This window comes from Pagrus major, chromosome 9, assembly GCF_040436345.1.
Source record: "Pagrus major chromosome 9, Pma_NU_1.0".
In the NCBI taxonomy this organism is placed as follows: domain Eukaryota; kingdom Metazoa; phylum Chordata; class Actinopteri; order Spariformes; family Sparidae; genus Pagrus; species Pagrus major.
In genome coordinates this window covers 1,901,325-1,923,493 of record NC_133223.1, presented here as the reverse complement: position 1 = coordinate 1,923,493, position 22,169 = coordinate 1,901,325, and the positions used below count along the sequence as shown (strand labels likewise).

The 22,169-nt window shown below is 40.7% G+C and overlaps 1 protein-coding gene across 1 annotated transcript in view; it reads left to right on the top strand.

Annotated features, from left to right (window-relative positions):
• The window catches only part of LOC141002543 (dual specificity calcium/calmodulin-dependent 3',5'-cyclic nucleotide phosphodiesterase 1A-like), a 75,770-nt gene extending 54,451 nt beyond the window's left edge, over positions 1 to 21,319 (top strand). The window contains exons 7-18 of the mRNA XM_073473894.1: positions 5,479 to 5,545; positions 8,188 to 8,304; positions 9,137 to 9,277; positions 9,781 to 9,881; positions 10,786 to 10,911; positions 11,026 to 11,127; positions 16,966 to 17,086; positions 18,596 to 18,677; positions 18,955 to 19,075; positions 20,056 to 20,240; positions 20,389 to 20,583; positions 21,261 to 21,319. Coding sequence (XP_073329995.1) covers positions 5,479 to 5,545; positions 8,188 to 8,304; positions 9,137 to 9,277; positions 9,781 to 9,881; positions 10,786 to 10,911; positions 11,026 to 11,127; positions 16,966 to 17,086; positions 18,596 to 18,677; positions 18,955 to 19,075; positions 20,056 to 20,240; positions 20,389 to 20,583; positions 21,261 to 21,319 — 1,417 coding nt within the window. The remainder of the gene's footprint in view (positions 1 to 5,478; positions 5,546 to 8,187; positions 8,305 to 9,136; positions 9,278 to 9,780; positions 9,882 to 10,785; positions 10,912 to 11,025; positions 11,128 to 16,965; positions 17,087 to 18,595; positions 18,678 to 18,954; positions 19,076 to 20,055; positions 20,241 to 20,388; positions 20,584 to 21,260) is intronic.
• The last annotated feature ends 850 nt before the right edge of the window (positions 21,320 to 22,169 follow it).

The following is a 22,169-nucleotide window of genomic DNA, read 5'->3' as shown; positions in this document are numbered from 1 at the left end:
GAACAACATTCTATAATCTGTTAACTCAACAACATCACCAAAACATTCTCAGAATGTTGAATGTTCTACCTTTGTTAACATATCACATTACAGGAATGTTGTAGAAAAAATGTTTTGTGAACTGACATCCCGAAAACAATTTCCAAGTGTTGCTTACAGAATGTTCTTCCTTTGTTGTCATTTAAAATTGTTGGAATGTTTTATAAAAAACGTGATATAATCTGAGGCCCTAATAACATCCTGAAAACATTTTCAAAATGTTGCTTTCAGAATGTTCTTCCTTTGTTAACATATCACATTACAGGAACATTTTAGAATAAATGTTTTGTGATTGTAGGCCTTTATAACATTCTGAAAACATTTTCCGCATGTTGCTTTGACAATGTTCTTCCTTTGTTATCGTATAACATTGTGGGAAAGTTTTATAAAAAACGTTCTGTAATCGGAGGCCTTAAAGTGTTGCTTTGAGAATGTTCTTCCTTTGCTATTATGTAACATTATGGGAATGTTTTATAGAAGAACATTCTATAATCTGTTACGCCAACAACATCACCAAAACATCTTCAGAATGTTGCACCTAAAACATTCTTCCTTACTGATTTAACATTATAGGAACATTATTTGAAATGATAAACATCCTTAAAATGTTCTTTGAACATTAGATAAAAATGTTTTCTTTAAAACATAATAAGAACTTGTAGGGAATGTTAGCCAATGTTGTGAGAATGTTCCCTGCTAGCTGGGAAGTCCCAGGTGGTGGGAGAGAGTCATCCAGCTCGGCCCTGTGGTCGGGGAAAATGGAGCAGATGGTGTCTCGATAAAGGGAGAAGGCGAAAGCGAACCCCACTGCTGTGAGCTCCCTGCAACGTGAAGGGGAGGGGTGTCTGGGCTGGGCTGCACTGGAGGGTGTGGAGAGCTCCCTGGGGGCGGCAGAGGTGGATGGCTGAAAAAGTTGGTCAAGGTCAATGTAAGTACCTGATAAGATCTGCTGCCTGTCGTGCAGCTGGAGGGGGGCAGATGGGAGGGGTGGCAGAAGCCAGAGTGAAGTTACCGTTGGTCATATGGCCTAATGATGGGTGGAGCAAGGGGGGCGCTGGCAAGGGGTGCTGTGGGAACAGAAAAAACGGGGTTGTTGGGGGAGGGAGGAGTACAGGGTTAGAACAGGAGGAAATTGAGGATGAACGGCAGTGGTAGCACCCTGGCCGGAAGTGGCAGTGGCAGTGGCAGTATGAAAACTGGTTTAGTGGTTGCTGGTAGAGAGGAACTGGGGGTAGCCGCAGAAGCTAGATTAGCTGAAGGAAAGGAAGAGGGAAGAGAAGAGAGAAAAAAGGTTAGACTGATGAGACACATAGGCAGCAGGTACAAGTGGAGATATGACCTGGCCCGCTGTTGGTGCTGGAGGAGGTTGCTGCATTGTGATGTCATCGGCGCACCCCTGGTGATTGGTGCTCAGGGGGGAACCTGGAAATGGGTGGTTGGCTGGAGTGGCAGTGGAAGTGGAGGCTGTGAGGGGCTGGAAAAGCTGGGCTTTGTTGTCAGTCCGGTGGAAGTGGATTTTCCTGTACTTGAGGGCACGCTGGAGGAAGGTGACTGTCCAGTTCGAGATGGAAGCAATGGGGAGAGTAGGCAAGAGTGGGTGAAGTGGTGTTGATGGTATTTGGCTGAAGCCGCTGGATGGAGAGTAATGGACAATGTGGTTCTGAGGGACGTGGATAGCGGAGCACAGGCATGGTGGCTGCTCGTGTCGGTGTGGAGATGATCATGGATGGAGGTGATTTGGAGATAATGAATTGACCGTCAAAGAGATCGTCGTACAATGGGTTGAGAATCAGCTCGTGATCCATGAGGTAGGCGATTAAGCTTTTAGTTAACTTGAAAAATGTCGGTCTAAGATCGAACAGAGTTAGAACTTGAGACAAATGGGAGAGAAATGGTTAGACGCACCTATATAGGTCTGCACAGGTTATTGAATTAGAAGGGCATGAACTTTAGTTATAATAAATTCATATGGAGCACAAGTATGCTTCTTCTGATTCCCAAAGGTGATTCCCCCACCTCCATGCATATGAATTGCTCTCTATGACGCCCCTTGACCTTAGGTCCCTGAACACGTTCCACAGCAACTTTGTAAACATGATGGTAGTGATAACTAAACACTGCAGAGCATACTGAATGGAAAAGTCCCACTCCAGCCAGTGTTTCTAACTGTCAAATGGTTAACATTCTTGCTTTTAGTTGTGTTCTAAAAGCACCACAGCAAATTATTGGGGCCTTTGCCTAGACCCGATCTAGTTTTGATAAGAACGGAAGTCCCGGAGCTGATGTGTCGCGGGCTGCTGACTTAATCAACTCTGCGACCACGAAACATCAGACCCTGCACCCAAATGCCTTCATAGCAATTTTTGGGGATTTTAACCATGTTACTCTGATAACAACCTTGCCCATTTTCAAACAGTTTGGAGAGTGTAAGACAAGGGAAAATGTCAAGGAAGCATACAACTCGATAACTCTCCCTCCCCTGGGCAGATCAGCTCACAACCTGGTCCACCTCAGGCCCCTCCATATACCAGCAGTCCAGCGGCAACCTGTGATCACCAGTCCGGATGCACATGGGGTGGACATAGATGGACCATAGACTGCATAACAGATTATGTTAATTTTTGCATGGACAGCATAATCCCCACTAAGACGATATGTTTCCCCAACAATAAATCCTGCGTGACTAAGGACATGAAGGTAGCACTGAACAGGAAGAAGGCTGCCTTCAGGAGCAGAGACAAAGAGGAGATGAAGAAGGAGCAGACTGAGAGAAAAGATCAGCGAAGGCAAGGAGTGTTACAGGAGGTAGCTGGAGAGCAAACTCAGTCAAAACAAAAAAAGGGAGGCATGGACTGGTATGAGAACTGTGAACTAAGTCATGTTTTTTTATTTTATTTTTCCAGTGCATTTAACACCATACAACCTGCCCTGCTCCGCAATAAGCTACTGGAAATGCAGGTGTATGCTCCACTATTGACCTAGATTACCAACCACCTCATAGGTCTGCCACAGTATTTGAGGCTGCAGAACAATGTGTGAGACATCATCGTGAGTAGGACGAGGCACTAAGGGGACTATCCTCTCTGCCTTTCTGTTCACACTCTACACCTCAGACTTCAGATACTGTTCATAGTCGTGCCAGCTGCAGAAGTTATAAACATTTAACATCACGTGCATCATGATGTCGATTATCAAATGCAATATTACACTACTCAAAATTGGTGAACGATATTGGGATATTTTAGTGTTTCACTTGATTGTTTATTCTTTGACATCTGAATTTTTATTCTGTGTCTTTTGAATATTTTTGGTCCCCAAAAATAATGCAACACATTTCATTCAACTTTTATTGTACATCCAGTATCCAACTCTAGACACATACTCCACTTTTGATAATTAGCACACAGTCAAAAATGGGTTTTCCCACCATGTTCAATGATGACAGCCTGACATCTTTTGCCCATACTCTTCACGAGACGTTCAATATTGGTTTACAGTATGGCACCCCGATCTGCAACGACATAAACTTGGACTTCCTGGAGGTCACATGGTGGTGAGTCATGGGCATAGAAGCAACGCTTCAACTGGTCCCAGAGATGCAACATGCAACATCATGATGCAGGGTGATCCTGCTCTCATCAGTGAAAATCGCTGACAATGACTGCTGGAGGGTCCAACCAACATGTAGACATGCAGACATGCAGACATGTTCCGTTGCCTGGCATTCAAGGGTGTCACATGCAACTGTTGTCTGGCTTTCAATCCATCGTGGTGACGGCTGTTCAGGATGGTCTGATCAGACACATTGGTTCCATTGACAGCCCTCAGACATCTCTGGAGTTGTGTTGCAGTGGCATCCCAGTGGCGTAAAGCATAGGCCCTCAGATACAGGTCATCTGCCCTGTCTGTTACTCATGGGGCACCACTACGAGGCCTTTCCCGCACTGGACCAGTGTTCTGATGTCGAGAGATCAGTCTGCTAATGACAGTCTGAGACACTTGAAGTTCTTTAGCAACATCAATTTGCCTACTCCCTGTCTATATACAAGCCAAAGCCAGGAGGTGCTCCTGCTTAGTCAGCTTACATCGGTTGACAATGACTATTTCAAATGGCCACAATGGACACTCACTAGCAAACGTTTGCTAACATTGCTCATGCTAGCTATGAAACATTAACATTGATAATGCTAGTGAATGGCTATGCAGCCATTTTTCCATATCTCTAAAATTTAAAAGATCACAGCGAGAGTCTGCAAAAGTCAATGACAAACATACATTGAACACCCTTGCTGAAGTAGTTTTCCTTCAAATGGTAACAAAACCAGGGAATTGGAGTTTCCACCTTCCTGAGTTTTGAACCGCTTCAGATCTTCCTCACCCCCTACTCCACTCTTAACCCACTGGTCACCAAGTTAGTTGTCCACAATCTGATATCAAAAGCCAATAAATCCATTCAATATGTTCTACCAACAAGAAAACAATACTCAACAAACTTTCCCTCTTCCTGTACACGCATGTGCCTACTGTAAGCACCTCTGTGAGCTGAGCCTGTTTTTTTCTCTTCTCCCCAAACTGTTCCACCTAGTCTCACCCTGCAGTGCTGTGATTGGCTTTGAATGACACCCTCCTCATTTGCATAATGAAGCAGAAATGGATACAGAAATGTAAAATGAAATACAGGAATAAATAAGTTTGTGGAAATAGGGGGAAAATTCAAATGGTAAATAATACAGAAACAAATACAGAAATAAAACACATCAATGGTGCATTTAATGCATTTAAATATTTCTTTATTTATTTTATAATTTTGGCAAGTTTAGTTCTCGATAGAAACCAGAAGAGTGAGGCTGTTATAGCAACAGATTAATGCCATGCTTTTGGAATTACATGTTCACCAATCACATAGGCAATGGTTGTTTATGTCCACATACTTTAATCAAAGTAGTGTATTATATTATTCCGATGATTGATGATTGATTAGAAATCTGGAGCACCTGAAGACGGAACAGAAATCAATTATCAACTCCTTCAAAATAAACATCAGAAAGCATCCGGCAGATCCATCATTGCAGATGTGATTACGAGGTCTAACATGAAGTCTAATGATGTTAGCATGCAAGTAAGCTGGAGATGGAGATCATATGGGGAAACTATAATGTCCAATGTCATTAGAGATGACTCCGACTGATAGAACAGTATCAGTTCATCTGATGACACTTAATGACGCATGAAATCAAAAAATATCTGCCACTCTGCGGCGAAGTTCACTGTGTGTGTTTAGAACATGGTTACCATGGTGATAAACAATCCATCCAGGTCACAAACTGTGGAGGAAGGCAGATGGAGATCTGCGTGAGGAGTGTTTATATGCATGCAACTGTCTGTATCTATGCCTGAGATTTGAGCATGATATTTTTATCTTTCTATGTGTGACATCAGGATGTATAGACGGACATCAAACATGGCTGGTCTGACCTACCCTCCCACGGCTTTGACAGCTCTGAAGGTAAAAACTGTTTCATGACTGCAGTACATGTACTATGTGCTGCAGGAAGTGACATTTTATTACTGATTTATTTTTTTAATTATTGAAAAAATGTGTGTGTACATATATATATGGGCTGTCAAGCAATTAAAAAAATAATCAAATTAATTACAAGCTTTGTGATTAATTAATGGAAATTAATCGCATATGACAATATTTGCTGTACGCATTTTAAAATATTTCAGTGGAAATTGATTTTGGTAGATGAGTGAATCAATAAATAAATGGACATTCTAAACTTAAAAAGGAGATGATATATAACCTTGATATAAATTCCTTGCCATATAAGTTGCACAAAACTGTGGCCATTTTTTTAAGCCCCACAGTGTTTTGGTATTTTAATGATCTTTCCTGACAATGTTTTATAATTTCTGACAAATAACAAATAATAAAGAATCTGGGACACAAACAACTCATTATGTTACAAGATAACTGCCATTAAAAAGTCACTTCTTATGTTACTGTGTTATATAAAAGTAACGCGTTAGAGTACTTTAGAGTTACCAAAAATGGCGGTAAAACCCCCTTTGCGACTCATTGCGCATGTTGGTTATATTGTCCAGACAGCGTGTAACCAGCTATACATGTACCTTTGAATGTACTGACTCTACCGTCATTTTGTAGCCTTCTTTACAGCCCACAATCAGTAAATCCGCAGCCTAATAACTGGAATGATAGACGCAATATAACATTAACAGCACCTTATTTTGCTAACAATCTGACAGCGAACTGGAAAGAAGCATTCGGTATTAGGCAAAGCTGTTTCAATGAAAAACAATACAACACAGGTTCTTTTAGCCTCGTATATGATGTTTAAAAATGCAACTAATGAAGCTGTAAACTATGAGTATGTTTGAGTAACAGCACTATCCCTATCCCTGCTAATATCCATGCAATTTGTATCCATGCTAATATCCATGCTATTTGTATCCATGCTTATATCCATGCTATTGCTACCCATGCTAATGATGTTAATCATGCTGAAATGACAGCGTCTGATAGCAATGGTATAACATCTGACTATTAACCACAGCCCATTCTCAGTTTAAGAAAGAATGTTAACCATTTGACAGTTAGAAACAATGGCTGGAGTGGGACTTTTCCATTCAGTATGCTCTGCAGCATTTAGTTATCACTACCTTTATGTTTACAAAGCTGCTGTGGAACATGTTCAGGGACATAACATCAAGGGGCATCATAGAGAGCAATTAATATGCATTATTTTTTTGACAGCCCAAGTATGCATATAAACAGAAATCTAGTTAAATGAAACCATTCAGTCAGTCAGATCCTACTCTGGAAGAAACTCGAAAGAAAAGGAGGAAGCAGAAGATAAAATAAAGACTGAGAGAAGTCTGAATGTTAAAGAAAGAACTGAGGGGGTAGAAAAGGAAAGGATGAAGTAGGAATGGCAAAAAGTGTACAGAGAAGAAATAGAGGAGGGCAAGATGGAAAGGGAAGAGTTATAAAAAGAAAAGTAAAGAGAGGGTGGGGATGTAGTAGCAGCAGGGAGGAATGTAGGTATGAAGAGGGAGGAGATAGAAGAAGACAGGAAAATGTAGACAAAAAGTGGAGGTAGAAAAGGCAAGGAAGAAGAGAAGGAAATCAGGAGGTATAGAAAGGAAGTGTTTAATTTCTACAATCTATCTTTAATTTACCACCTCTGTGTCACCAGTTTCCCCAGTCTCCACAATGTTTGTATGCAGCCTCTTGTGGTCAAAATAAGTCTTACAGAAACAAACACTTACTTTCCTTTTGAATTTTTTTTTTTTTTCACTCCCTGAGGAGCAAGTGAGAATTTGTTTTTCTGGTGCTCCATATTCTAAGTTCTTCTTTTTTTCATGTGTGTAGCAGAGTAAAAAAAAAAATGTTTTTAACGAGATTTTTTTTTTTTTCACTCTGTTACACACATGTAAAAAAAATGTAGAACTTGGAAAATGGAGCACCAGGAAAAAAAATTCTCGTTTGCCCCTAAGGGTTTCCCTAGCCTTTGGACGGTTTGTGCTTGGGCCCTGAATAAAACTGCAAGCAGTGTTGAACAGGCCCTCGAGTCAGGGCCTGCTGCAGCCGCGAACCGGTGGCCAAAAATGGACTGTATGACGTGGCTCTTTATTTTCTGCTTTGGGCACTGCACAAAGGAGTTAAATGTGACTTCCTGAGTCCAATATGTGGCACAAGAGAACAGTCACTAATCACATGTTAGGTTCAAGTATGTCAAGGTAGACTACATTTTGAAAGTTTCGTGTTAATCAAATGATTGCCAGAAGAGGCTAACTTCCTGTTGCCACTAGGTGGCACAATGACTATGGCTCCTAAATTGCATGTAGATGTGTTATGGCTGGGACTCTAATCAACCAAGTCAAATTTGGAGAAGATTGGACAATGAACACTCACTTTACAACAAGTTCCTGTATCATCATCATTTTTGTGACAAAACACCAACAGACATTGATTATTGTTTACAAATCTCATCGCGAGCAATGTATACAATGCAGCAATCACATTCATTTTCTTCAGAAAATGCTACTCTTTCTAGTTAGTTATTGAGATGATAATGATGAGCGAGATAATGTCTAGCCTGAGTTTTCCTGGTTGTTTTCCAGGAAGTGGATCAGTGGTCATTTGATGTTTTTTCCTTCCACGAGGCCACAGGAGACCACGCCCTCAAGTTCCTGGTCTACGACCTGCTCACCCGCTATGACCTCATCAACAGGTTTAGGGTACACACAGCTTCATATCATTAACACTGCTGGTGTGAGGCCTAATGTCAGGGTGGGTGGAGCTTAGTGTACTGGGTAGACAGATCTCTTTAACAAAAGGGTTATGTTGCCTCTAAATCTCATTAATCAACACACTATCTCTTGTTTTTTTACAATCTGTATGAAAACCAAAGTGAAAACACAGGTTGTGGTTGTATGTGGAGTTTAGTATATTTTGGTATATATACTATTTAGTCTTTTTACCCAGCCAAGAAAACAGTCCAGCACAAAACAACCCATAAAACCATAACTTGCAGTTGTCCTGTAACTCTTTTTTTTTTTAAAACTTATAAGGCAGAAAAAATTTATTTATTATTGTGTAATTAAAACTTTACTTTCTCCTAATTATAAGATGTCTATCTCATAATCTGGGTTTAGCACCTCAGATTTTTTATAATGAGATGTTATCATAATAACAAGACACTTAAACTATAGATAAAAGGAAACCTCCACAACGCACTTCATTAAACAGAACTATTACCACCAAACAATATTATGATCCACCTGCCTCAAAGTTAAATTCACTGTGAAGTTAAGAACAGTGGATTCATGGTTCATCTTTGACTGCATCTTCTGTAACAAATAAATATTGTAATGATAAATATTCAAAGCTAGTTTCACTAAACTTAGTGTGTTGGTTGGGTTACAAGCTTTTAAATAAAAATGATCAAAAACACCTGAGCTACTAGATATCTTTGGTCCTGCATGACGGAGTATCCACATAGGTACAGCGCAGTGGTCATTTTACCTGTAGTACTTGTGGTACATGTACTATTTGTAGTGCTGTGTTCAGATCCCAGTGCAGGCTCTGGTGCAGTTTGTTGAAGCTCTGGAGAACGGCTACAGCAAACACAAGAACCCCTACCACAACCTGATTCATGCTGCCGATGTCACTCAGACTGCACACTTCCTGATGCTGCACACTGGACTGATGGTAACACACACTCGCACACAGTCTCTAGAAACCAGGGCTGGCGTGTGGTCCATGGGCCAAAAGGTTCAATTTGGCCTCCCAGATGTTTCTAGCAAAAAATAAATATGTAAATAAATAAAATAAATATAATGATTATGCTGTTTGATTTTGGTGAGGTAAGAATGCATTTTAAATATGTAGTTTATATGTGCATTTTTAAATATGTATGTTAGTCCCGAATTATTAATTATGTTTCATAATCTGAGCATGGCAGACAGAGTAACACTTGCAGTCAGTCATTAAGAAAACTTTGGATTCTAGTAACACTTTGCATCTTAACAATACAGTACAACAGGTGTTTGCTTTTAGCCCATGGCCCACCATCGAGTTACAGTTTTGTCCCTTCAAGGGAAAAAGTTTGGGCAGCCCTGCTATGGACAGTAAATTGTGAAAAAATTTGACTGATATTACCCTCGTCAGCTAACAGAGTGAATGCATTTTTGTATGTGTCTGTTTGTGTGCAGCATTGGCTCAGTGAGCTAGAGATTCTTGCAATGGTTTTTGCTGCAGCAATTCACGACTTTGAACACACAGGAACCACCAACAACTTCCACATCCACACCAGGTAAGATATGCAGTAATTTATTCAGACTATTCAATATTATAGAAAAAATATCAAAGGATGTGTGGAATCTGATGGAACAGTGACAGTTCTTTTCCTCACAAACTGAGCCTGATGGAACAGGAGTGATTTTAATTTAGTCTTTTCTCTACTTTGTAAAAGTAAGCCATGACCTTTTTCAAGATTTTGTAATTTAGGTGCAACTTTGAAAGACTTTTAAATAACTGATAACAAAAAGACACTACAGCCATGCTAGTAGATCTGAAGGGAGACACTGTAGCTGAAAACATTGACATGTTGGGCTATTTTGCAGGTATAATGTTCACCATCTTACTTTAGCATGATAGCATGCTCGCATTTTCTAATGCGTGCTAAACACAAAGAAGGCTTACAGTTGAGGCTAATGGAAATGCCATTAGTTTTGCAGGTAATCTGTGATAAACCAAAGTATTGGAATAACTACATTTTTGACTTGGTGATCTCACTCAATAAATAGTTATGGGCTGACCAAATTCATCCTGAGTGGGACATGACTGTGTGACTCAAATTTACAGCAATCCATTCTGTAGTTGTAGAGATACTTACACTAAAATCATAAATATCAACTCAAGATGTGCTAGAAGAAAAGTCAGGGGGCCACCAAAGTCTGTGGGATTTATCCTTCAGACACAGTGGACATCTGCACCAATTATCATGGCAATCAATGTAATTGTTACTGAAATATTTTGGGGTGGACTGTAAATATTGAATGTTCAGAAACACTTGGACAGTGTACATGTCTTGACAAAAACATGAATGAATGTCTTAACCAGGAGAAGAACAAGAACAGAAACATGTTGTTTTGGGGGCTTCTAAATATGACAGATTACAAAAAATGTCAGCACCTGATTGGATGTGTGTCTGTCAGGTCAGAGGTGGCCATCCTGTACAATGACAGGTCGGTACTGGAGAACCATCATGTCAGTGCCGCCTACAAGCTGATGGCAGAGGAAGACATGAACATCCTGGTCAACCTGAACAAGGATGACTGGAGGTGCACACACAGATCACACTTCACTGATGAGTTGATACTTGTATACTTTAAGAGCTGAGGGCTCTGTCCTGGTGATTGCTCAAAGATTATCTTATATGTATTGATTTTTTGCAGGGAGCTGAGGGCTCTGGTCATAGAGATGGTGATGTCCACGGACATGTCGTGTCACTTCCAGCAGATCAAGACCATGAGGAATTCCCTGACACAGACACACAGGTCAGAGCTATAATCATGACCTCTGACCTCTAATATTCAGCGAATGTATAATTTATAGGTTTATTCCTTTGAAGTGGAGAACGGAGATCAATTTAATCGAGAAGTCACACTTTTAGATATTTGACTGGTCACTTAAGAAATTATTGGTGGTGATGGTGCCCCTAAATTGAGTGCAAAAACATTGAGATTCTGCTACAGACTGGAGGTGTCTACTTTGTGCAGCAGCAGGGCTGCAACAGAGCTGCAGCACAACAGGAGTCACATTTAACTTTTAGCATGAAGAGAGCTGACTGACAAGATGATGGAGGTGGATTTGTTGTCAAAGTGAAAAGCAAATGCGCCTGTTTAGCAATATGTCAGATTTTTAACTCATAACAGGTAACCTGGTTAATGAGGGAAAAAGAGTTGTTGCCTCTCTGAGAAGTTGGAGGTGTGTACCCGTGTAACCCTAACCGGCAGTTTGAAACCCCTGGTGTAGAAGGATTCATACTGCTGTAGGATAATGTGCCCAAACACACCTCAAAACTTTATAAGAACTACATGAAGACCAAAGAAGACCTGACTGTAGTGGACTTTCCGCCACAGTCATCTGACCTCAACCCCTTTGAACATTTATGTCATCACAAGAAGCTTTGTGGGACATTGTCAAATCATGCTGGGATAACAGGAGTCAGAAGCATTTACACAGGTGTAGAGTACATGCCCGCTTGAGTGAACACTGAAAAAAAAGGGGCATGCCAAATACTAAGATATACTGAATTTCATGGACATTTTAAGACTCAACTTTTCACTCATATCGTTGAGCTGATATTATGACTTATTAAAAATATCACAGTAGAAACAAATGCTATATCGAGGTAACTTGGCTAGTGGTCTCTGACTTTTGGACCCCACGGTATATCAAAAAACGATTCCTGTTAATACGCAAGGAACCTCTTGAGTCATTATATGTCATATTTGGTGTGTTATAACTTCCATATAGAAGAGAAAACTTCCACATGTTGTAACAAACAGAAAACCAGATCCAGTGGTTCCTAAAGAGGCTGTAGCATAAATCAATCTTACAACATGCTTGATCAAATGTAACTGATCGTTGAGCTGTTTTCATGCAGTGTTAGGGAAGTGGTGGCCTTAAGCTTAGAGAGGGGGGCTTGTAAGAAAAGTGAAAGCACTTGCCCCTCCCTCATTACCACCACTGAGGTGCCCTTGAGTGCAAAGTCCTTAACCCAAACCGCAGTTAGGGAGCTGCTCAGCTTCCAGGTGTACAAAAATGGACATATCCCTCCATATCTGTCAACACCTGTCTGTGCCATTTATCTGATCTAAAAAGCCCAGGGAAAAGCTTCAACCTCTCTTAGCCTGTCCAGGAAAAGCTAGTATAGATAAAGCATGGGTGGATAATTTTTGCAGTGTCTCATCCCAAGCATCATTTTTTTCTGTAATTGAATTCAAAAAGTGAAACTTTCATATATTCTAGATTCATTACACAAGGTGAAATATTTCAAGCCTTTTTTGTTTTAATTTTGATGATTATGGCTTACAGCTACAAAAATCCAGTATCTCGGAATACCAGAATATTACATAAAACCAATCAAAATAAGGATTTATAATACAGAAATGTCGACCTTCAGAAAAGTATGTTCATTTATGCACTGCTTTGATAGCGGCCTTCAGCTTGTCTGAATTGTTGAGTCTGGTGTCTTTCATCTTTCTCTTGACAATAGGTCAGGTCAGGCGAGTTGGCTGGCCAATCAAGCACAGTGATACAACAATCAGCAAACCAGTTACTAGTCCTGCTGGAAAAGGAAATCAGAATCTCCAGTACAGTATGGGGATGCTGATTTCCTTTTCCAGCTGGACTTGGACCCTACCCACAGTGCCAAAACTACTAGTAATTGGTTTGCTGACCATGGTATTACTGTGCTTGATTTGCCAGTCCAAAACTGGGCCGTGTTCCTGCTCGTCACCCTGGAGGAGGCTAACTAGTGCTCATCCATTTTTAGAAAACATCTTAAATGTCTAAGTGGGTACATCTGAATCCACACAAAACATAGTATAGTCTGAGATCACATTAATTTGTTCATTCAAATCTGGACATTCAAAAATCTCCCATGAGGTACAGTCGAAACAACCGTGCAAACATGAGATGCTGTCCCCATTTCAAGATCTTAACGGTCCTGATCTAGGGCTTCTCCCTCTCCAAAAGCCTCTGATTTGATGGCCAGAGGTAAACCACATTGTGGTCTGACGCACCCAGGGGAGGTATGGCAGGTCTTATTTTTCCTAGTGTGAAACTTCACATATTGATAGAAAGTGTGCAGGCTATTTCGCAATGAACAGTTCCCAGAAAAAATATGGTGCATCTGGAGAGATGGATTTAAGTTTTTGTGAAAGGTGGTATATTGCCTCTGATGCTTTGACAGACTTTGCTTGTGGGTGAATGTAAACCACAAAATCAGTTGTGGAAACTCACGAGGGCAGTAGGGGGGTCGGGTGACACACATTGCAGTTCAATGTCAGGAGCACAGAAGGGCTCCCGAGTGAGAAGACACACTCCACCACCATGAGGATGGGTCCACATGCCTCAGTATAAAATCAACTCTTAAATCGTCCAGGGCTTTAAAATTGCACTGCAGTAGGAATTCTCTTATGTATTGGATGCTTTGAATGACGCTGCCTGCAAGGTTTCTGTGATTAAGTCCATGAGTAAAATAGATGCTTAAAATCAACAGAGCAAGTCCAATAATCCATGCAGATGAAGCCATGGCTTTATTAAGCAGTTAATATTGTAATACAACAATGAAAACAGCAGGAAAAATATAAAAAACCTACAAAAACATCAAAAAGAGACAGGACATGCCACTGTGAAACACTCTGGTTGCCAAAGAGCAGCGCCCCTGGTGTTAAGCATTGATTAGAAAATATGTCTTAACATGAAAGATATCTTGTTATAACATGAAAGAATGCAATAATTCTGGGAGTCAGTTGTACTTTTTTTTTCTATATAATCCTACCACCATGCCTGGACTGGACTCAGGTTTCATATGGCTGGTCCATCTGATGAAGACAGGCAGATCATCCCTGGGAGTTTTGTGGAATGGACAACATAAGGTCCTACAGCCAGCTGAACTAGATCAGTCTGTGCATCCCTGAAGGGGCCTCCACAGGGATAGCACAGAATCTAACTAGAGTCCAGCTTTCCTTCTCTTTTCTCAACCCTGCTGGAATTAGGGTGGCCATTTTAATATGTTTTTCCACCAGATTACATAAAGGTGCATACACATACCACATAGCTAATAATAAATATACAAGATACAGCTCATGACAACATGCCCTTCCAATTCAGATTACATAGGTCTAATAAACATCATACAGAAACTAATCTTAATGTTTTTATCTGGATAGATAAAGGGTAAAAAAAATACAGCACCTTCTGTTTCAGAGTATCTGAGTCCATCTGTGACTGTGAGTCCTCAAGGTTGCTTCACAGAGGCTGGTTAGAGGCAAGTCAGAGGATGGTAGGAGGCAGGTCGGAAGCTGGACAGAGGCAGGACAGAGGCTGGTTGAGGCAGGCCACAGAAGGCCTCAGCATGGTGGACCTGTAGCATCAACAATGAAACACAAGAGAAATCACACTGATGAAACAAGTTGAGACACATAGCCTTTCCTTATCCATATTGCTAATTAACATGAACAGGACAGAGTTGTATGACATTCTCACCTGGAGTTCAGGCAGCTGGTCACAGGCGGGGTAGAGGCTGGTTGAGGCAGGGCAGAGGCTGGTAGGAGGCTAGTTGGAGGCTGGGTAGAGGCTGATAGAGAATCTGATGGTAGAAGGGAGGTCTGGCCTCTTGGGACTGGCACACAGTCTATTTGCGATACTTCAGCCCTTTCCTGGCTGCTTCCAAGAGTTTCTTGTTTGCAAGGAATTTCTTGTATATCTCTGTGCACTGGTCTGTGAAATTGATGCAAATCTGCAGCTCTGCCTTGACACTGTCCACTTCCAGTCGATTTCTCTCATTTCTCCAGGCTGTGGTCATCATTGAAAATACACGCTCTGTATGTGCATTACTACATGGGATGGAGAAGATGTAGGCACTGACCTTCCTGCACTCCGATTGTTAGCTTGATGCTTGTCAGTGCTAGCATGTCCGTCGATAGCTGCTTTCCCTTTGCTGCTGACATCTACGTTGCTTCGACACAATGTACAAAAAAAATGAAACTCATCCTTTCTACTTTTTGTCACAAACCCGTGTTCTTTTGCCCATTCCGGGTTAAAGGAGGTCTTTCGCTTCAGCATTTTCAGAATTTTAGTCCAACAACCGACGTTAGCTAACGTTACGTTCTCTGTTGCTGAGAGCTTGATTGACAGCCTGGTGGTAGCAACTGGCCTGAGGGCATTGTGGCAAATCAACACATGGTTGAATATTAAAATTAGCCATTTGTTGATAGGTCATGACAGGAAAATGTAACCAATGAAATTACTTATTTTGACACAGCTTTTTTGACACACATTTTTAGCCAATAAGTATCAAACTAACAAGGTAATGTGTCAAAAGGCAGACCTTTTTTGTTATTTTCTCAAAAGGAGGACAAATGAGTGTCCGGCTTAAGGCTGCGCCTGCAGCCGGACAGAGCATTTAAAAGCCGGACTGTCCGGCCTAAAGCTGGACGAATGGCCACCCTAGCTGGAATAGAGGTGTGGAAGTGGCAGCTGTCATGCTTCTTGGCTCACACATGGATGGGTTTTGGTGGAAGGCACTGTATTCAGCCTCTCAACATGCTGGTTCTGCCTGTGTTGCAGCAGCAGCTGTCTGGAGATCTGCACTGTGCACACTCCGATCAAAATAAAAGACGGCTGACATGACATATACAGAAGACTGCAGTGGAGCAGTTTTTGTCCTTTTTCATGCACTATTGAATAAACTAAACCAAGATTTTCAGTGTTAAATGAGAAGATGTTGACCATAACCTGTCAAACTCACCAGAAGTGTTGCTTTTCTGACTTAACTTAAATACTGTTAAAAAGGCCAGCTAATTTCCAGAGCCAGACTTTAATGTAAAGGCTGTAGCAAAGCGCCCCTTTATGGAAATGTATGTTTAGGCAGGCTTAATTTGGCAGTTAGCATTTTCATGATGAAGTAGTGTGCTGCTCAGTCCTGCATCTTCCTGTAGAGATTTCTTCTCAGCCAACTCTACTTTTCAAAAGTGTTTGTGCGTGCTACTAAGTGTCAGTCACTTATTCCTTTCTTGTTCATAAGCATTAGGATGAGTCTTTGTGTTTTATGAAACTGAGTTGTTATTGTGCTGTTAGCTTCTGCTACTAGCATGGTGTGACCGTGACTGACATTCATAAGTTACCTGGCCTTGCTAAGCTAGATCAGTTATTACAATAGTGAGAATTAAGTGTTTCATTAGCAACTGAGTCAAATTGTAGCGCTATCTTGCCTTTGTGTTAATCAAAGATATTTATGTACATTCATGCCAATTGAAGGATTCTCTATATAGCAGTTAATTTATGTTAAACTCATTTGGATTTGCAATCTTGTATTTTTTCCTCATTTCTCTGTAGAAGCCACACTTGTAAATAACACTAATGGATAGAGAGGAGAACTTTAACTTAACATTGGCTCATTAAAATACTTGGTAGTGGACAATGTCTCATTGTGTTCTTACCAGACATGCTGTAGGGGTTGTCAGTCAGTATCTGGGCAGTTTCTACTGTAGAATTCACACTTTGGATCAAATATAGTTTTTTTATATTATATTATTTATAGTTTATTATTGAATGCTTTTCAAATTACTTTTTCATTCAATTGTTTTGTTGTCTCTCTCCAGTATAGACAAAGTGAAGGTTTTGTCTCTGATGCTTCATGCTGCAGACATTAGTCATCCAGCCAAAGCCTGGCCACTGCACTACCGTTGGACTCACAATCTGATGGAGGAGTTCTTTCGACAGGTAGATACACACACACATGCATGCACGCATACATAAATACACACACACACACACACACACACACACCATTTTTTAGGAAAAGGCCTGTCTGCCAAACATGACTCCATCTGGAAAGACTCCTGGTAAAATATACAATATCAGAGTTGGGAGCTACAACATCAGTTTAATCCACCACCCACTGCTTACTTTTTGTGCTCATCTTTCCAGGTTCGACCTCTGTATATAAGTTAAATATACTGTACATGTATTTCTAATCACCTGAATTATAGTGATGCAAGGAAATGAGGTATCTGCAAAACAGCTTATATTGTGGCAAGCTGCTCGAGCCTCCCACAGCTTTCTTAATAAACATGGTTTTCACATGAATCATTTCAAATGCTAGTCTCTAAATCTGACTGAAAGTAAACACAAAGAGAAGAAATGGCTATTATATCAGCACAAGTCATATAGTAGCAACCATAATGGGAAGGTTTATTTTCCTATAATTTTCCTTTTTCCATTCTCTTGACTTTGTGTTGATAACATGGTAATGTTTGCTACTCATCATACTAACCCTTTCAGTGTAGCATGGGGTGGCTGTAGCTCAGAAGGCGGAGCAGGTCATCCACTAAGGTGGAGTGCACTCGGGCTGTACACTGAACCCTAAATTTACCCTGATAGTCAGACCAGCACCCAGTGTGGTAGCTTGCTGTCATCATTTTATGAGCGTGTGCATGAATGAGCAACAAAAACCTTGTAAAGCAGCCATTTACATACATCTATTACAGAACTGAAAAGACAATGTGTTGGGTAGTCAGATTGCTTTATGCACCTCCCGACCCCTCTTTCTGCTTGAATTTACACTGATTGCTTTGTTGTGTTTTTTCATGCCCGAGTGACAAAAAGTGGATGCAAATCAACTAACACCCACATTGATTCAAGGGAAATAATTGATTGTAGAGAAAAGTAGAGCATCAGCAAAATTGGAACGCGTTCAGTGACCAAACTGTAAAATGTACAAAAACCACAAACAATGACTTTGTAGTCAACATGTATTCACTACACTACAAAGACATGATGATAACAAAACATGTCATCAGAGGTGACACTTCCTTCTCCCTTGTCCCCACAGTTATCAAACTTTTTTTTTTCTGTTTATTGATTTTTAAGTTGAAAACAAACACAACGTATAACATCCCCCCCAACAATCTCAGCAATAAGAAAAAAGTCAAAAAATAAATAAAAAAATAACAATAATAACAATAGTAATAATAACAGGAAGAAAAATAAACAATACTGTTTATCATTGTACTAATAAAATAATAATGATCAGTTCAGTAGTTATCAAACTTTTATTTAACTTTAATCTTATTAAATCATTATCAGTGTCTATTGTGTCCTTGAGACAATGTCCTGGTGTGTTCAGAGTCATTTTATGGCTATCCTGAAGACACCGGGCTGGCTGGGAGGTTTCCCAGTCAAATCCAAATTCAAGCAGGGTTAATAATCCTACAACTGTGTCTTTTCCAGGGAGATAAAGAGGTAGAACTTGGTCTTCCTTTTTCTCCTCTCTGTGACCGCAAAGCCACCATGATTGCCCAATCACAGATAGGTAAGAACAACAATCAACCGAATACCTAATGAACACAGGCAGGTGAGGAGTACTGTTAACTAGTAACAGAGAATAGAACTATACTATTGACTTCTGATAGGAGACTGTCAGCGTATATTAACTTTGGTTCAACAGTCACACCTGCCAGTGGAACTAAACACATTCTCTGATCTCTGAGGGTTGGATCTGATTAAATTATACACATCTTCCTACCTTTCCTTCTCTTTTCTATCCATCTTTTCTATCCATTTCTGCCCATCTCTCTGTCTGGTTGCAGGTTTCATAGACTTCATTGTGGAGCCAACTTTCAGTGGTCTGATTGACACAACAGAAAAGGTGATTGGTCCTCTGATAGAAGAGGACAGGAAGGCCCGAGAGACTGGAAACAGGAGGTCCAGGTATAACTAATACTATTTTTTGGGAAAGTGGTGGAACATAATTTGAATCATACTTCTTGTACTGTAATTCTTTGTAGAGAATAACTTTCTCCACAAGTTTAATAGACTTTACGTTGGGTTTTGAAAATCTGTTCTGAAGCGGAACTGGTTTTACTGCCAATGCTTCCATGGACACAAAACTCTCCTCATTGAATCATCCCAGTGAGCAAAAAGTGGTCTAGATCACGTCTTTTAGACGTCATTTATGGACCCAGAGGACGGTTAAAAGACGTCCTCTGGGGAGCCAGAATGGAAGTTTTTTATATGTCTTTTCTGGACGTTGTATAGAAGTTTATTTTTCGTTTATCGACTAATTCTGGCTGTCAGTGGACGTCCAGATCATAGCCAGTGTGAACATCTATTCTCTACTAATTCTGGATGTCAGTGGATGTCTAGATTATGGCCTGACTGGACGTCTTTTCTCAACGTCATTTATCGACTAATTCTGGCTGTCAATGGATGTCCAGATCATGGCCTGGCCCGACGGACATGATATCAACCTGTTTTGGACGTCCACAGATGTTGCCTGCTCAGTGGGATAAGTCCATACCATGAGCACAATAAAAATGAATGCACTAATGCAACTTTTTCTCCCCAGGTATCGATTCTGATACCTAAACTCAGGATATTTGCCACCAAGTATCAGTCTGACACCGGGATTATGTTTTTCCTAACATTTAAAAATATACATCACTGTGTGTGGAACTAATTAAGATATGCATAAGCTTACAGGAGGCCATGTGACAGACCTAAAGGGGCCTCAAGGGGTTCCCACTGGTTGAAACCTACTCAAATTTTAGGAGTTAGTTCCCATTCGGCATCAGTTTATATGGGCCTCCCAGTTGTTCTAGATGAGGCCCCTGTCTTATACAGTTGGAACACTAGGGGACATGAGACTTGTGACTAGGCTCCATTGATTCCATAACTCTGCTTTGTTCCAGTTTAACAGGAAGTGGTTCAGTTACTGTAGAGTCGGTGCAGAGACACAGCAGTGGTCGCCATGGGAACAGTGATGATGGACAGATTGACTTTTCACTGACAGCCATTGACCTGCCAGCTCTGAGGCTCCACCTATCTGGCGTCATTGCCAGCAACAAGGACAGATGGAAAGAGCTGTCTGTGCATGGTATAAAACACCCCCGGTTAACTGATGTTTTCTTTAACTTAAAATGTTTTGTACAGTGCATAAGTTTCTTCCTATGAATATAGAAGGGAGATGATTCTTTATCTAGTGTCCTGTAACTCAAATTTTCCTGTGTGTCTATTGTGCACAGAGATCGCCAATAAGGAGCAAGAGGAAGTGGAGTCTGATGCCAACTCAGACATCCAAACCCATATCTCACCCACTCACAGTGTCCCTGATGGACACATCTCTGACCAATCGCAGAAGTCAGATGGCTCTCCTCCAGAGGAACCACACAACGACAAGTGTCCAGACCACATGCCTGCAGATCACCGGACCTGGAATGGTACAAACATGACATTGGGTACATCACAAGTCTCTTAAATTGCATCCAAATACCATCACTGGCATTTTTTCCTTGTCCGTCCTACTGAGGATGTGAGGAGAGACACAAGAAAACCTCTCTAGAAAAGATGAAAAATTAGGAAATGTGTTTTAAGGGAAATGAGACAACCTTTCCTCTGAAGCATCATGTGACACAACATCCATTGCTGATGATCACAGCTGGATTAGCTTTCAGTAAGTTTTTGCAGCTGTTTGTGTCTGCACACATGTGCATAATACTAATAGGAGGTACACAGTTATCAGTGCAGAGCAGTGGTGTTTTCTCTCTGTAGCCTGTTACCTGTTTAACAAACACCTTGACTATATAACAAGCTGCATTTTTTAATGCCCCAGAATATGATTATAGTGTCTTTTGAAGACTGAAATTTACTGATTAGGTTGAATGATTCAGGGAAAATTGAAATCATATAACTCATATCAAATCTCACTATAGGGATTATCAACCACTTGTGCTGCAAAGCAAGGGTTTTAAGGGAAGTGTTTCTTGCTGACAGACTCTCTTTGACTTTAATAGGAGGAAATATCAAATAAGAGACTGGGGTTGTACCCATCATATGCAACAATTTCCTAAACGCACACTCTCAATGAGCTGACCTGTTGCTGTGGCAACCTTTGCAGGGGCGAGGCCAGGGGAGGAGATGGAGGAGGATGATGACGAAGTGCCTGAAAATGCCTGACACGCCATGACTATCTCACCACTGTATCTGACTGTGGCAGGTCACCATGGCAACAGATGTTGCGGTGCAGTGACAGCGAGAGTTCAGGCTCTCCTGTTTAAACACAGCAGCTGACTCAATGTGGTTCAGTGGCTATCAAAGGGCCATCAGACCTTAAGTTTACAACTGATCATGAAAATATCATATTCACAGTAACAACATTCATCAAATTACAGCTTCTTAGCAGCTTCATGGTCAATTCACGGCGGTGAAAGTGTTTTGTGATTTCATTAGAAAATATCAAAATTTGAATAAAAATAAAGACAGACAGGTGAAAACCAAAGAGCCTACAGTGGCTGAAATTTTCTGCCACAGCCATGGCTCGCTAGCTGACCATTACCTGGAGGAATGAGACATGGAGCTGTTAAGAAGCAGTTGGGAAGGTTTTGTGAATGAAGCTGAGGAGAGTGACAGGTATGTTGTTATACACCTCTTATAATATCTTAGGAGTGCAAAGAATGATTACTGATCTTTTGTCTGTTTGTCTGTTCTGGGTTCATATCAAGCATGTTTTGCTTCAGCCCATGACCCAATATGTGATGTCTGGCCTGTCAAAGATAGTAATGATGGAAATCTCTAGGCACCTCACAATTAGATTCAGAGGCCTATGATACAATGATAAAACGAGTGATGCATCAAATTTTTCTATACATGATTTATTTTTTCTGTGTGACAATGTGCTACATGTAAAACACAGCATATTTGTAATAAGCCATAGGTCATTTAAATATACAGATGATTTAACTTGATTTTACTAAGCTGGTTGCTCAGCCATCCCCAAACTCATGAAAAAACATTTGCTTAGGCCACA